General features: G+C 39.1%; 1 protein-coding gene across 2 annotated transcripts in view; it reads right to left on the reverse strand.

The window, feature by feature from the left end:
- Positions 1-607: 607 nt before the first annotated feature.
- The window catches only part of C4H4orf50 (chromosome 4 C4orf50 homolog), an 84,394-nt gene continuing 67,741 nt past the window's right edge, over positions 608-17,260 (reverse strand). For both annotated transcript variants that reach the window (XR_004496953.1, XM_015624171.2), the window contains one exon: positions 608-4,862. Coding sequence is in view for 1 of the 2 variants with exons in the window: in XM_015624171.2 (XP_015479657.1) it covers positions 4,828-4,862 (35 nt within the window). In the remaining variant the exon portion in view is untranslated. The remainder of the gene's footprint in view (positions 4,863-17,260) is intronic.

Here is a 17,260-nt window from a genome sequence, read left to right on the forward strand (position 1 = left end):
TCATGAGCTAGAACAGGACTTCCCTGGTGCAGGGCCTTAGAGAATGTGCAATGTACATTTTGCACATATTTTTTGCTATTGTGCATTTTACAACAGAATCACCAGACCAAAAAAGTCCAAAGGGAATGCATGTGAGAGACAAGAGTTCTCCTTCTTCCAGAGGAGTGACTGGAGTTGCCAACTCACTGAGTCAGTCTCCCTCTGTGCTCTGTGTGACTGCTGTATCCCTGCCAGCAGTGTCCTCCTCCTCCCACAAAACCCCATCCCATGGATTGGTGATTTGTATTCCTGACATATAGAAACTGTCAGGAATCCAAAACACAGCTATGAGCCAGGGATGGCTCAGGTTACCCACTTCATGAGCAGTGATACAGCCCATAGTATTCTGCCAACTCATATTAATTCCACTAACTCAGCAGAAGCTGAATGGAAGCTCCTTCACCAAGAGGAGCAAGAGCTCGGGTGTAACAATTTCCTTACCCTGTTAAAAGATCAGGTTCCTCAAAACTGAGACTTCCTGGGTTGCTATCCATGGATACAGCTGTATATAAAACTGTATTCAGAAGCTCTGTCACCATTTTAAAGTTAAAATAAGAAAATTATAATGTTTTTAATTTAAAATATGCATACATTTAATATACAAAATTATACAAATTATACATGTAATTAACATAGAAAAATACATCTTGTTAACAAGATAAAATGTCAACGTATCTTACATAATTGTGAGAGTTACAAATCTGTGATCATCAAGTAGACTTTGTGACTTCATTACAATTCTGTATCCTTCTAGTTACACTGAATATTAATACATATGTACATTTGATAACAATGGAAAATGTCTCAGAGTGGAAATCTTTGCTGAAGGTTTTAATGTAACAGTTAAAATATGAGTGGCCTCTTTTAAACTATTGATGCTTCTCACACAGCCAAAACTAATGTGACACCCAGTGACAGGGTGGTCATGGATCAGAGTTTAAGCTTTTTGCATTTATTTACAAACACCCCTCCCTCCCCAGTCTGCTACACCTGCTTAGTAAGTATCACACCATAAATCCCAGACTTTTTGTGCATTCTTTGGTACCTCTTCAAATGGATCCAAATCTGTGGCCCCAGCAACTGCTCTTCATGACTTCTGGTTACCACTCCACTGTTGGCTGTGCAAAAATGTTAAACAGCTCTACAGCACTAGAGCTCAAAAGGCAGAATCTCCGTACGTTATTCATCCCAGATTACTCATAAATACCTCAGGAGGTGGGGAAATATTTTTGTTTCAGTCAACAAATGTGTGCAGTAAGTCTTCACTCCTTATTTAATTTACATGGTTTCCTTTTCCAATTCCAAACAAAAGACAGAAGCGTAATTTATAAATAAGCTATAAAAATCTGTTCCATGCTGGGCCTTGTCTTACATACTGTGAGCCACGTAATGATTTTCTTTTAACTATTTACAAATTATTTAAAACTTGCTTGTCATCACATGGAGCAAAACAGAAGACCACCACCAGTCTGATTTTCAGACCTTTTTCTTTTTCTTCTTTTTTTTTCTTTTTAATTTAACTCTTTATCAACAAATTGTTCTTAATTCCTAGAAGATAAAATTCACTCATGAGTTAAAAGCTTATTCAGCTTTTCCTAAGAGCTGCTTAGGACCATCAGTGAGTGATACATGAATTGCCTCATGCAGGCTTTTTTGGCACTGGAGTGGTTTTCATGTTAGTTACATTTTCCCTCTTTTTGAAAAAGACCACAGTTCAGAGAGTAGAGAAATGTAGTTGTTTGGCATCGGTTAGTGCACACTGCGCAGTAACCTCTCACATTGGAATTTACATTTGTATATTCATATTCCCAAAGCAAGATTCTATGTTACACAGAGAAACAATAGTGAACAGAGATTTATACCACAGATCCCAGCAACTCCAAATCAAGTCAGGACTCCAAAACCAGTTATCTCTCTTTTCCTCTCCTACAACACTAAAGAGAACATGATGCCCACATATCTACCAGGTGGGAGAATTTCTTAAGCCAAGTAGAAGCAAGCATGAAATCTTGGTCCCAAGAAAGCCTGTGGAAATTTGCCAGTCACTTCAATGATACAAGCATTTAATCCAGTATATTTAAACTTTCTTCTTTTTTTTTTTTTTTCTGCCTTTAACTGCAACTTGCAGCTTTCCTAGTATGAATGGGTCCCAATGATAGAATTTGGTAGCTATATTTTTAGATGATATCCTATACAAGAAATAGTATACTCTCTTTCCTAACATTTCTACAGTGGCAAAAATTCCTGTCCATAATCCCATGGCTACTGATTTCTAATGCAAATATATTTCGAGCCAAAGGCACAATATATTTTAAAGGAATTCTTCTATAAGCAGGAAAGAGGTTTGAACAACTTTCTGTAATCCTAGGGCCTGTTACCCCTCTGCCTCCTTAAGGCACTAAAGGATTTCCAAAGGATTAGTGGCAAAACCCAGCATGCACATATCCCTCCCTCCACCCCATAACCACAGTAAATTCAAATATTAAAAACCTTCATCTGCAAGTGAGAAATACAGGTAGGTTTATGAAACACAAAAATCAGAGTTTCCACTTTTCAAAAGGCCACAAGGACAAAACATCAGCCATGCTTTAGCAGGTGGTTTATCCTGGGAACTCTGCTGTGTACGTGACACATTTCCCAGCAACTGCATTATTCTGAATATAACATGATTATCACGCCAGAGTCAATCATTGTACTTGCAGCATTTGCCAACCATAGTGGTGTGAAGAACAGAATTTGGGATTTAAAGGTCGCCTAAGGAGCAACCTGTAAGCTGTACTTTCAGTATCCTCCAATGCTCTATACAGTAAAATATACATAAATAAGTGAACTGCCAAAGAAACCATATTTTCCATGTAACACTGTCCATCTTGTCTATTTAGGGTGACAGAAGGAGATTGCATTTCCTTACAGAACTTAGCAGCATCTTAATTTTTACTAAAGAATTTGGCCAAAACAACATTGTGCATATAAAGCAATCAGAACAAAGCACCAAATTTTTCATTCTCTGAAGGTTTACCATGAAGTTACAACACATGTAAAGCATGTCCTGGCAACTCCACCATAGATAGCACATTAAACAAGTTAACTTCTGCTTAGTGAAAGAAACTCAGTCTCTTTAATAAGTAGACAACACTTTTCACCGTAAGGCAACAAGAAAATAATATCTAGGCTCTCTGTCTTAACTAGCAATCTCACATTAGAAGTTTACTGCTTTCTTCCAGTGATTTCAGGTAAAGTTGGGGTTTTAATTCCAAATCCTCAGCCACATGAAACACATCCACTTGTCTATTAATGTAATTTACAAGCAGACTTTTCCAATATTGGTTGGCCAATTTTCGTATGAGGAGGTAGTAGAATTTCAAGGAGATTGATGGGGTACAAACCACAAAGAATGAAGAGTGCTTTACATTCCTTACACTAATTGTTCTAAAATAAAACCAAAAGGCAGAAAGCTTAAGATGTTACAAAATGGACATCTTCATTATCAACATTTATAATTTATGGTGGGAGATTTTGCATAAATACTAGGAAAGAGGCCTGATATTTTAGTTCAACATTTAATTCAGAAGAAAGAAGTAGGGTTTAATTGCCTGAGTGTTGTAGAAATTATGTATGTTTTCATGTGGATAGTATGCAAATGGTAGAAACCTACACATATGTCATTGCTTTATTTTAGGAACTTGTAGTTAAGCTTCACATGTTACCATGACAACGTGTCATCCTGTTACTAATTGTAATAGAAATGCACATTACATTAATCTGATTTGGGATTCCATGGTTTATTCTTCTTCTGCTTCCTTTTAAAGGATATCTGTAATTAATGGGCAACTACGCATTTTAAAGACAATGCATCCTAGGGGTTAGCTCAATGTTAAAAAAAGAAAAAAGGGAAATGCAAGTCATAAAACAGTTATCAAAACTGAAAGTGCATCACAAGGTAAGAGTTTGGAAGCAGCTGCTTCCATTCAGGTCATCACAAGTTTTGCCACTGGCTCAAGAGTGCTCTGTGCCTTTAGGTACAGAATGGAAGGAGGCACCCACAGGACTCCTTATGTACAGGTCTGGTGCCTGCATTCACACCTCCCTGCCTTCCCAAAGGGTACTCAGAGGTGAGTAGCAGGGGTTGTGGTGTGTAATCTCTACTGTGCAGCATGGCTGCAAAATGTGTTTGTGTCATGTGTGCTGCTACCAACCAGAGTGCACAAATGTGCCTGTTTCAGGAGAAGCCTATGTGCCTGCAAGTGTTTTATCTGAAAGTTAAATTCAGTGTGGCCCATTCATGTGGTTGAAAAACTCAGAGTATTAGGACACAGCACTTTGATGTTCCAAGTGCCTCTCAGCACACATGAAGATCATTCCCAATTCCAACTTACCCTTGTAAAAATGCCATTCTATCTCATTTGCTAAACAGTTTGTACCCTCAAGTATCACATCCTCAGATATACTAAACATCCCAACTCAGATCAAAGGCTGTTTCAGGAATGCTCAAAGCCACGCAAGGCTGAAGATATCACATACCCATATAAGCAGACCCATGAAGATGGAGATTGTGCTTAACTTGGTAATTGCTTTAAAATGTAAATGCTGAGATTCCAAGAAAACAAAACGAAAAACAAAACTCGGTCTCAAACCACACATTGGGTTGGCGTGCATGGCCAGCTTCCACTACAGCAGGTGGCTAAAATGGTGCAGATGGTAACTTAGGGCAACTTCTCACTTTTTCCCATAACAGAGCAGCTGCAGTCACCTTCAGGCCAAACCACATTTCATCCATCCTTCAGAGCTCTACTGCTTCTTCTGTGTGACTGATACATTCTTCCCTGGACAAGAGGAAGGAGGACAAAAAAAAGGAAGGAAAAAAAAAGACAAAAGCATAAGGTAAGTATCTGGATTTTCATAATTTAAGGAATTGTGTGTTATTCATCCAAGGTCAAAATAAAGCATTTGGGAAGCAGTGTGCCCAGCAGTTTCCATACAAACATAGCATAATGACAGCACATTGTAGAAACTGAACTGTGCAAAACATGTTGAGACACTCTCCCATGATTTACTGCTTTAGGTGAAATGGGCATTCCATGCTTTTCTCTTTTGCTAGTCCTTCTTGTACACAAAACAAACTTCCATTCATCAATATGATGATTCATTCCCTGCCATCTTCCCAATACCATTCCATAACCCACTTGGCAGTGATCTATAGAAGGCTCATGGATAAAGTTCAATTCATGGGATGACAGCCATCACAAATCCAACTTTCCAAGTCCCACTTCTATGACTCTTCTCAGACAAATACTCACCATTTGTGTCCTTCCTCAGATAATAAATTTAAAAGCCTGCAAAACATTTTACCAGGCTTTACAATTTGCAGTGAGGCTGTCATTATTACTGTTAAACTTCACCAGTGATGCACTGCCTGCATACTTAATTCTGGACAAAACTAGATATCTATTGGAGAAGCATATATCTTAGTACAATAGGAGTACAGAAAATGTACAAGGAAATTATAATAACAGAGTTTTGTTAAAAATATTATATTGCAATTAATATTATAATAAATGGCTGGTGACAGTAATTAACTGTCATTACTAAAATGCATCCCAGTCACCAATACACCCCTCAAAAGAAAAAAATTATCAGCTAGGAGAGATGAGAGCCTTTATGGCTTATACGTTGGGATGGAAAGATTTTTTCCAAGCATGAAGAACAGAACTGAAAAAAAATCCTGCAGAGTGAGGAAAAGTAATAAAGGGAAGGTCATTATTTTTGGAGAAGCAGCTAGATGGATTATTGTAGGACACAAAACCAATGAGATATGCAAGAGTCAGTCACTGATACAGAAGAGTGTCAGCTGGGCAGGAGGACATCAAGGATTCCTGGTGATGAGAGGCATTTAAAGCCCTTGCATACTCCCTAGTTCAGCTCTCCATCTTGGATCAGAAACTGGTAAATGTTCAGACTTGGTTTTCATTCAGAACACCAGAAGCTTTCTGCAACCTTCTTAAGACATTATACATTAATTCTGCTTCTTCTGTAGGTGCATCCAAACAAAATTGGTTTTGGAATTCCTTCTCTTTGCACTATCTAGTAAGGTCCAGGCTGTACTGCAAACTAAGAAAATCCACTGCAGCTCATTCTTATCTCCAGGCAAAGAGAACACTACTAGACTCTCCATAGATCATCTTAATTTTGATTATGTCTTTGTAGCCTACATGCAATCAAAACAAAACCCAACAGAAAACACTTTCCGCCTTTGCTAGCCACACCTTCCAAGGATTTTTCAGGACATCAGGTACTTTTTCATTTCTAATTGATATTACAAAAAAAGCACAACTTCGTACCAGCAGAGCTGGCCTTGTATTTTGGGATGGTCTGAAATACATCCCTGTCTTTCCTCTTCTACTATTAGATGAAGTCTCTTTTCTGTGATCCTATTGCTGTGCATAGGCTCTGGGGAGGATCAGGAGGGTGAGTCTCTAGGTCCTCCTAAAATTTACCTTTATTTTAGAAGACAGAGACCTTGCCAGTTTTGTTCCTCAACTGATTGCAGAGGAGATACCCACTGCTACCAGTTGTCAGTTTATTGACTTATTCAAAAGAAAGAATGTCCCTAAAATATCAGGGATAGTTGTCATGGAAAACTATGCTTAAAAAAACTATCACTGAAAACTGGTGTGGTCAGAATAATGGAAATTTGATTCAAACTTCATTAATTCAATGAACTTACGTTTTTTTGAACTTTGATCACATCTTTTATTATCCATAAATTTGAATTTAAACTAAGTTCTTTAATTTTCCAAAATTGGGGTTAAAGAATATTTGTCAAACATGCACTGCTAGACTAAGAGCATTTACAAACGTAAAAGTCATTATTTGCATAATATTTCCTTCAATTTATATTTTTCTTGCAACAATAGCTGCCAACTATTGTCTCATTTTGTCAGACTCTTCACTTTCTCTTTCACATTCTTTTCATCCTCTTTGTCTGCCCTTGCTCCTTCTCATGAAAATTATTCACCCTCTCCTTTCATTGTCCACCTGAAGCCTGTATGAAACCTTGTGCTCTTTGCAGTTTTATTTCCCTGACAAATTTATCCTCCACCCTTCTCTTATTCTTTTTCTTCATACCATCTACCTAACTAAGAAGTGTGGAACATAAACCACTACTGAATTGTTTTGTAATTACTCTGGTCAGGGAAGAATTCTTTCTTGTGAAATGCTTGTGGAAAATAAGAAATATCTTCATGATGATACTTTACAAAAGAAAACTATCAACCAAGCATTTCCAGGGCTAAAGCACAAAGGTGGTGTTTCCAGCCGTGTATCACAGAGATTAAAAAGCAGCTGAGTCTTTATCAATACTGTACCTAAGAGTTTCAGCATAGGTATTTCTGATGCTCAGAAATTTTCTGGCCTCCCATTCTTTGGTAGGACTAAAGCAGATGCCTGAGCAATGATGTGGAGGCTGGGCTTGTGCTCCTCCACATCACAAGCAAAATCAATTTCGGTCACCAACACAAAAAACTGCTAAGGTAGAAGGTCATTAAACAAAACTGATTTCTCTGTGACATTGGAACCTCAAAGGAAACCTTGAAATATAAATGTGATGACTGTGCACTGCTCTCTAAGCCAGGACCAAGTAATGTCCAGCATAACAAAGACCAGTGATCCATATTCATGCACTCACTTGATGTTCTCTAATCTTTTACCACCTCTGAGAGCCACCAGCATTTATTTGTTCTAGCTGCTCCCAGTCCATTACATCTGTACTTGTTCATCGTATACTAAGTACCAGGAAATTGTAAGACCATGGGAAAGAACCTCAGAAGGTCATTTAGATCAACCTACTCAGAGCAGAGTCAGTTCCAAAGTCAGAGCAGTTTGCTCAGGGTTTACCTAATTGAATCTTGAAAAACTCCTGGGATGGAGAATTCACAGCCTTCCTGTCCCACTGCTGCGGTGTCTTCATGAGGGAAATGCTTTTTCTATATCCAGCCTGAACTTCTCTTGTTTCATCTTATACCCACTGTGTCCCACCCTCTCCCAGTGCATCACTGTGAAAGGCCTGTATCTGCTCTGCTCTGTGGTTCTGTTTCTCCCAGAAAAAACTCTTCTGAGTTGCTTCCTCACAGTTTCAGGAAGGCTGTTATGAGGTGCCCCCACAGCCAGCTCTTCCCCAGGATGAACCCTTGGCCTCTTCTCACAGGACAAGTGGTCTGCTCCCTCAAGTATCTAAACTACCATTTTTAAGGAAGCTCAGAGAACTCATTGGTGGGAAAAACCTAACACTGACCACCTCCTAAAGACAGCTTTCCTGCTGGACTCCTCTACTCCACTCAGCTCCCTGGAGAGCAGAGCTCTGTGCCCACGGCCAGGGTCCATGGTCTCCATCCCCTGCAGAGCACAATGTGGATGGAAGTCATCTTCCTCCCATTAAAGTACAGCAGTAAAAGCTTTGCTAAATATTTCAGAGTGTGCACCAAAGTTGGAAAGGAATGAGCCAATATAGAGATTTTAAAGATAAACAACATCTGGAAGGAAGAAAACTAAGACCTGCAGAACTGTACACACAATCCTAAAATCTCTACGGCATCTTCAGAGTGCCTGTGCACATTCAGGTTGGAAAAGACTTTTCAGACCATTGAGGCCACCTCTAATGAATGCACACAAAGGATTTGAAGTTAAATAGTTCCTTCCATTTAGAAGACAGAGATAGTAAAAGGAGGATGTTATTTTATTTTGGTCATCTGAAAGAAGATATGAAACATGGTGATACCACTGTAAAAACATATTTTAATTATGCCTGATTCTGAAGTGGGTTTGGAAGGTGGACCATCATGCATTTCCAACTGCTCAAGTTTGGCTTCAGAATATCAGTCAATGCACACTGGGGACATTTCCCCAGTGTGTAACCCAGCATTGAAGATCTCAAGTCAGCAGTATACAGTGACTGTTCAGTACCTCAGCCCTGATATGCAGGGCCAGACACACCATATTTCCATTGATTTGTAGCACTGGAGGTATTTAAAGTGAAAAAATTGCAAAATTCAAGGAATAAATAAAATTTCTTTATATCCAGCAAAGAAATGCATATTTTTCTATTTGTGAAAAAATATTTGAAGAAGATCCTATGCAACACCTTAAAAGAGTTTCTGCTGCAAATAGAAGTCCTCTGCTGTGCCTCTGCCCTTAGCAAGGGTCACAAATCATCCTTTCTTTAGAACCACTGAAGCACCACTATCACTATCTTTCTATCACTATGCAGGAGCTAAAGTAGCACAAATGAGAGAAAATTCCAGGCAAGAAGGCCTGTGCTACTCTTTAACATTTTATAATGAAATGACAGATATTTTACTTGGTCTAATTTATATAATCATGAGCATCCAGTCATTTTATCATTTCTATTAATTACAGAAAATCAATGTGTCTGTGGCAAGCACACACTTTAATAGAAAATTATCTACCCTAAATTGTTTAATATGTATTTTACAGTGCTTTGTTTTAAATATAAACATCTTCATTTAGAAAAAAATTTGGTTACTTGCAAATAGAAAAACTAGGAAAAAAAGAAAGTAATTACAAGAAAGGAAAGGTTGCAAAGCTGCATTTTGCCATAACACACATGGGATCCCTCAGCTGTTTGGTAAAGAAATGCTATGTAACTAAGAGCATGACCTGTGCAAAAACATTTGATTTCTATGCTTGGTAAAAAAAAATAAAAATCAAATGGTATTCAGTGTAGTCTTCTCATTCACAAATTGCTGGTTCTAAAATGCACTTTTACTTGATGGATTCACTTTGCAGCTCAAGAGGTGTGAATCTCATTAAACTCTCAATGAAGACATATTGATCCCAATTATAACCAATGGCCAACAGAGCTTGCCTATATCTCAGAGGAACAAAATTGCTTCCAAGGGGAAAAAACCCAGCAACCAACTAACCAACTATGAATGCTGAAAACCACAAATAAATTAGGTTCTCTTCTGTTAGAAAATTATATTATGCATTTCTACATTCTTGTGCTTAATAAAGGTATTAAATACCAGAATAGATTACATATATAGATCTCATTCAACATAATTTCTCTGGCTTCATGTCAGTTTCTTTCTTATGAAACTAATGGTGTAATTCTGGAAAAATGAATTCATGAATGATAAATGAGCCTTGCCTTTCTCAGCTCTATAGAAAATACATTATTTTCATTACCAGTAGAATATGGGCAATATACAACAATACAAGCAGTGCTGCTATGTAATGTTACAGAGCTCCTCATAAAAATGTCACACACACACAGGCACTCATTTTCAATTGCTTGGAGAAGAACTCAGGAGTCTTAATTAAGGTTGGGTAACTATAGTGAAGAGGACTTGCAAATGTGAATCTTAGAAATGTGCATGGACAGTTGAACTCATTGTTGTGCTGCACCTCACTCTGGGAGTTAATTTCTTCTGTTAATGGCCTATCTATATATATATAGTATATTTGCTTTTAAAAAATGTCTTCTAGAACCGTATCCCTGAAATCCTCTGCAGCTCTGAGATGTAAATGCTTTCAGAAGCTCCCTGATGTCTAACCTCCCGCTCATCAAATATTCCACAACTTTGCAGGCAGGGAGCAGTACCATACATACACACTTCTGAGATCAATTGCTAACCCAAAATCTCCAACATGCAGCCAAGGATAGCTAGCTTGCCAAGAGGTTTAGGGTGAAACGTGCTGATATGAGGCAGTTCAGCAATTTAAAATGACAGACTAGGAAAGGAAACCTTGAAGACTGATCACAGATTGTTGGAACACACACATAAAATAGGAAAAACCAGCTGGATTTTTTTTTTTTTTTAAGATAGTGTTCACCCAGTGCTAGTCCTTATTAAAGAGTGGCCTTATTCCAATTTAAAATAAGAAACAATTAAAACACCTTTGTATTCAAAGGCACTTCCACAGTATTCTATTTACTTTGCTGATTTGATTTTCCTGTAATGGCATTGCCTCATTTAGACAGCTCCAAACCTTTATTAGCCTGAAAACCTAACAGCATTTATTAAACACAGGTGCTTTTTTGTGGTAAATTATGCACATTAATGTTATTTACATTTCTCTCATTAAGACAATCATAATGGATTTAAAGGTTAATGTAAATGAGTTATGTAAATATAATATAAATATATAAATATATAAATATAATATAAATATAATGTAATATAATGTAAATCATACTATAGAGACAATAACTGCCTGACATACAATGGCAGAGTAGTACCTGGTATGTATCAGGCACATTGCTTTGAGAAGCAACTCACAACAATAGTGCAAACCAGTACAATGTAAAAGCAAATTCCAGAAGGATTACCAAGTCAAAAATGGAGAAAACCTCCATCATATGCATGTTTTTCTGAAGTTAAAGAAGTGAGCATTATCAAGAAATTACCTACAGTAACAGAGAGTAGGAACAACCCACAAGTACTTCACATCTAATAGAATTCACTGTGTACTTTAGTACTATAATGCATCCAGTTACAACTGGGACATGCAGTGTTCCTTCCAGTGCTGCAAATTAACAGACAGATTGACCCACAAGAGTTCCACAGCTTCCCTCCCCTGGAAAAAAAAACAAACCAAAAAAACAATAGAAGTGTGTTCTACTTGGTTAATTTCACATCCTTCCCCTTTCTCAGGAAAGCACCCTTAACACAGAAATCATCATGATTAGATTCTGCTGGCAATGTGTAATATATGCTCACAGAGCAGCTGCAGACCACCACTGGAACAGATGTATTTGCAATAGGCAGTAGCCATGAACCTTGAAAGTACAGCCATGAAAGACCAGCTGGGATTGAAGAGCACACATTGTGAGCAGGACAAAGTAAGGCCCTTAGAAGTGGAGGCTGTTTGAGCCCCTCAGTCTCTGGAACATGCCACCTCCTTCCCAGATGACCCTCCCAGGCAGTTCTGTTCACATTTGCATGGTAACAGCTGCATACAAGACCAAGGGCTGTATTCATCTAAGGCACAGCACCCTTTGGGCCAGAGGGGCTTTGTCCTGGGGATACCAGTGATGCCTGCAAATGCAGACCTAGCCATTGTCCTTCAGGAATAGTAATGATCTGAAAAGAACTTCAAATACCCTACAGAAAACCATTAATTTAAATTATTTGACTTAGGGGAAGTCACAGGTTTTTTTGTTTTTTGGTGTTTTTTTTTTTAAGTCAAGGTCATTAAGAATAGCTCACTCAATATGGGACAAGATTTTATGACTCAGAGGAGACTGGAAAAATCAGCAGCAACACTGCATATTTAGAGTATAATGTTTAGTCATCAAAGACACTTTCAGAGTTATTGCCTCCTCCTTAGACACATTTTTTTAATTGCTACAGCAGAGCTGCAGCAGTAACAAAGAAATATCTTCCCCTAAAATGCACAGTCATAGGAGTAACTGATCAGCAGGTCTGCCTTGCTGCTGTCAGCCTAAGAAAAACAGGCAAGTGAATTCACATTTCAGCAAAGCAGTATCATTACAAGTCTGTGACCAAATTGTAGGCTTTCTGTTCCCAGATGAACCCACTGCAGCTTTGTGTATGAACCTGCACAGCCCTGTCAGACAGAGATAGAGGATGCACAGCTGTGGTTCAAGGATCAGGAGGGTGATGGTACGTCTGAACACCCTGTGGCAGAGCCAGACACACCACTTGGCACCTCCAAAGCCTCCAGACCAACAGTGAATCTTGCCCAGCCACAAAAATCTAAAGACTGCAGAGTTTAATAACTGCAAACACATTGCAGTTGAGTTGCAGTTATTGCAACGTATTTTAATGTACCACCAACAGTAAAAGCCTAGATGGTTTTATCACCAATCAAACTCCTTGGAAATTATTCAGCAAAAGAAAAAATATCTGCTACTCCCACTGATATTGACAGAGGAATCAAGTTTCCCTGGTCCAGCTTTATCCCTGTGATGCATGCAGCATATGACCTACATAGAAGGAATTCAAACTTTGTTATAATCCTGTCCCCCTGAGCACTGAAAAGTTTGGAAATCAGACAAGATGAATGCAGTGGCCCAGATTCTCTCTGTCATTTGGACAATTTTGCATTGCATCATTAGTCCTAATTCACCCTGCAGGGGCCACAGTCATGAAAATGAGCCACAGGGCCCATCATCCTCCAGCTCCATGTCTAGGAAAAGCAAGAGGATGCTCACCTTCCAGGGCTCCCCAGCTGCTAAAATATCCCTCTCTAGCTGTAGATTATAAATACAAATTGCAGCAAATTTTAAGATGCTGTAACTCACATTAGCAATATCTACTGAATTTTGAGTACATGCTTAGGGCCCATGTGCCCAGAAAATTCTCCTGTGCACACTGGACCAGTATCTCTACTCAGACACAGACCTCAGGGTCAATCCTAAAGCAAGCATGGGAAGAAGGGAAAAAACACAGGGTACCAAAATGTATTTCATCTACTTTTCCAGCACTATCATTCTAGCCACTATGTCAGTCAAGAGACTTCCTGGAATAATCACATCTTCCAATACCTTCAGGACAACTGAGGTTTGTAGGCCATCTGACTACAGGCAGGCTAGTGCTGTGTGAAGAGCTGCAGGTGACCCACATCCCAACTACAAAGATAATGGAGTGGTGTAAATATTTCTTTGTCCTCTCTTCTGCCTCAGTGAGCTCTGTATGCACAATATCTGCAGCAAAGGGATGCAGGAGCTCCAGGACCAGGTGCTGACATGTTAGGATTTCTGCATGGGGTTACTAAAAGTGGTCAGAAACATTTTTAATGCCACATTGGCCTTTGATGACACTGCAGAAATCACACCCGATTTTCTGCCAGGCCCTCTTCCCTGTTCTTCAAGTGTATTCCTGACAAGTTGACAGAGAGTGGGAGTTAGAAAGAAGTTATTGCTCCAGGATTATCTCAGAGATTGCAGAACTCCTAAGCTGCTGGCTCCTCTACAGATCTCATTAGGCAGGATGCCAAGAAACTCAGAGCAGAGTATCTCTGCCCATAAACTCCAAGGCTGCCAGCTCTCTGTTAGCTCACCAGGCAGAAAGAAAAGAAGCAAGAGCCTGGAAGCTCTGGAAATGTGCAACTCCTTGGCACCCTAGGCAGCCAGAGGATCCAGACAGAATTCCTCAAGCTGGGGACCCCTTAGCCTGCTGTCTCTAGTTCTAGATAGCATTACCTTCAGACTAGATGATTATCATAGGTCCCTCCCAACTGAAAATACTCTATTTTATTCACTAAGAATGGGGAAAAATACAAATTTTCATTTCAAATCAGAATACAATAAAATTAAACAAATCCATCAAAAACCTCTGCAAATTGGCATGAACTTTTTTTCATGCTGCAGCACTTCAGTAATAGGATGTTATGGCTGGTGTACAACACATCTTGTGATCCCATTCCCTGAAGGTACAGACTCAGACTGTAGCATTAGTCAGCAGAGTCATCTTGCCATATTAACTGCCTCTTCTCCCATCCTCTGTCCCAAGTATGTGAGCTCTGCCAATTTAAATCCAAGCCCCTTAGGGAATATATGTTTTGTGGAGTTTCCCATTGTAAACATACCTTGATTTTCTATCTTCACGTAACCTAAATTGAACAGGATTTATTTTTCTGAAACTCCACAAAGCTCTATATGCAGGTCAGCAGGCTTATGTAACAGTGATGCATCTGGCTCTCTGTCCCACATAAGTAAGAGAGAATATGCTGTGACTGCTACCTAACCTTGTGCACTGCCCATCAAAGGCTCATATCCATCTTTTTTTTTCCTGTTAAGGGAGACCCAAGCTTCCAAACCTCAGTCTTCCAAAGACCAACTTTTCCAAAGACCTGTAATTGTTATATGTTCCCCACAGGGCACTTCCAAACAGACACACTGGATCATTTTCATCATTTTCATGAGGCTTTTTTTTTTTTTTTTTTTTTTTTTTTAAATTCACTAGTGCTCATCCATGCAAGTTAGTTTTGTTTCTGGAAAGAAAGTATTCTGTTTGAATTCATATTAGTTGTATTTTAACATAATCTATTAAAATTTGTTGTTATCTTGTGACTTCACTCCAGCACATATTCTAGCAGCTGTTTCTTGCTCTGCATTTTCCTTTGACCTTTTCCATTTTGTCACACATTCACCAGTCACCCCAGTGAAATGTTCATGGAAGTGGTCAGGGATTCATACATGTATGTCCACAGGGCACAGCATGGAATAGTCTATCCAGTCTCACATCTTGTAAAAATCTCTCCATTAAAACTAGGTCAAGGTATCTTGCAGGGAACGGAACACAAGTCAGCATAAGTGCCCAGCTGTCATGCTAAGAGGAAGCATGCACAGATCCACAACACACTCATACATAGTTGAGAACAGCAAATCTGGCCTGCTGCAGCAGGCACAGTGATGTGTTTTATTCAGCTATCACATACATGTAGACATCTATGCACATCCCAAGTCTAGATCAAGCAGGTAACTCTAACTTGTAACTCTAGCCTCCAGCTAGCGTGGAAATGAAATCACTGACTTTCTATAAAGATGCAAATATGGTTAAAATGCAAAGTGATCCACCAGGAACACGGAGTGCAGCCCACACCTGCAGAATGGTGGATGTGTCCAGAATGGCCCTAAAGAAAGACCAGAGGCTGTTCTAGCAGACAAGTCAGCACATCTAACAAGCACAAACCAGAACGACCAAACAGGACTTGACACATAAACCAGCAGGCACACAAGCCTTTGACACCCCTCAGGGACACCGATGCTAAGGACCATATGTGAAAGAGGATTTCCCTCTCATTACTCCCAATTCTGAGACTTTTCAGAATATATGGTCTGCTCTGCATATATACCTTTAAACTTTTTTTGTTTGATGGTTTGGTTGGTTTTTTGTTTGTTTTTTTGTTTGCATCTAATTCCATTCCTACAAGTAAAATATTGTCACATGGCCAGGACAATAATTCAATACCAAATTCACCAAAAGCAATGGTTTTCTCTGCAGAAGTGTAACTCCCTAAATCCACATCTGTAATAACATCCAGACCATGGCCTGTTTAGTTCCTGCACTGAGCAGGCTCATCCACTGAGCAATCTGATGCTTAGTTAATATATGCAGTGCTATACTAAGCCCAGTTAATCAACACCATCTATTCTAAAAGCAGGAGAAAAAAATTCTGTATGTCTATCACACTCCATCAGTTTTCCCCACTCACTTTAAGCAATTAGTTTCAAAGACTTCCTGACTAAATTTACATAAAATGCATCCTTCCCTCCTACACTTTGTTAAAGCATTAAGCTATAATTTTATAAGGTTTTGGAGATCAAGTACCAGAGATTACACTATGCCTCAAGCACAGACCCAGGAATTTATAAGAGCAGCAATTTATAATTTCCTGGATCACCTCATCACCTTCAATCGACTTAAATGCTTGTGGAGCAAGAATGTTATTTATTGTTAGAGATTTTCTGGGTCTGTCTGCAGAGAGATGGCTGTGGTTGCAGATGGAATAGGCAGATGAGAACAGCTATCAATGGACATAAAGCTGCAGCTGAAAGGTCAGCAAGACACTTTGGAAAACCTCTGAAAGAACAAACTTCAGTCGTTTGCAAGGGGAGAAGGTGAAATGACCTATCTGGGTTTGAGGTCCAGGCTCCTGAGGGTCAAAATGTTTGGTTACCAGGGTTTTGGTTTTTTTCAGCCACAACTCCAGCTGGCACAACTTCATGAGCTAGCTCAGTTCTAGACTGATGAATTAAGCAGGTGGTGATATATTTGTGGCTTTCAGTTAACGACTTGGTCTTGCAAAACCTCATCACATGGATCTGTTCAAAGTGTTGGAAAGGGAACAGCAAATTCAGGAGACTTACAAGATGAATCCCAAAGTTCTAGGACACAACAGTTGTGCTGGCAACAAGTTACTGCAAACAGTTGCATAAGCTGAAGAGAAGCAAAAGCAATAGTTCCAAGCGTCTGCTTTTAGCATTATATTTACAGCTTCTCCCCAACTGTGCATATATTAAGCAGATTGCAAACTTGTAGTGAGTAGAGGGAACAATCTGGGTATTTATAAGGCAGTTAACCATTGGGAATGACCTTTGTATTAAACAGGTCTGCTTTACATTCAGAGGACCAGCATTTTCATCATTTGGAAAAAATGAGAAAATATCTCATAGCTACCTGTAGAGATAGCCAGAAAGAAGTTTTTATCCTGAAAGATCTTGGCTGATACCACT

The sequence above is a fragment of the Parus major genome, chromosome 4 (assembly GCF_001522545.3).
Source record: "Parus major isolate Abel chromosome 4, Parus_major1.1, whole genome shotgun sequence".
Classification (NCBI taxonomy): domain Eukaryota; kingdom Metazoa; phylum Chordata; class Aves; order Passeriformes; family Paridae; genus Parus; species Parus major.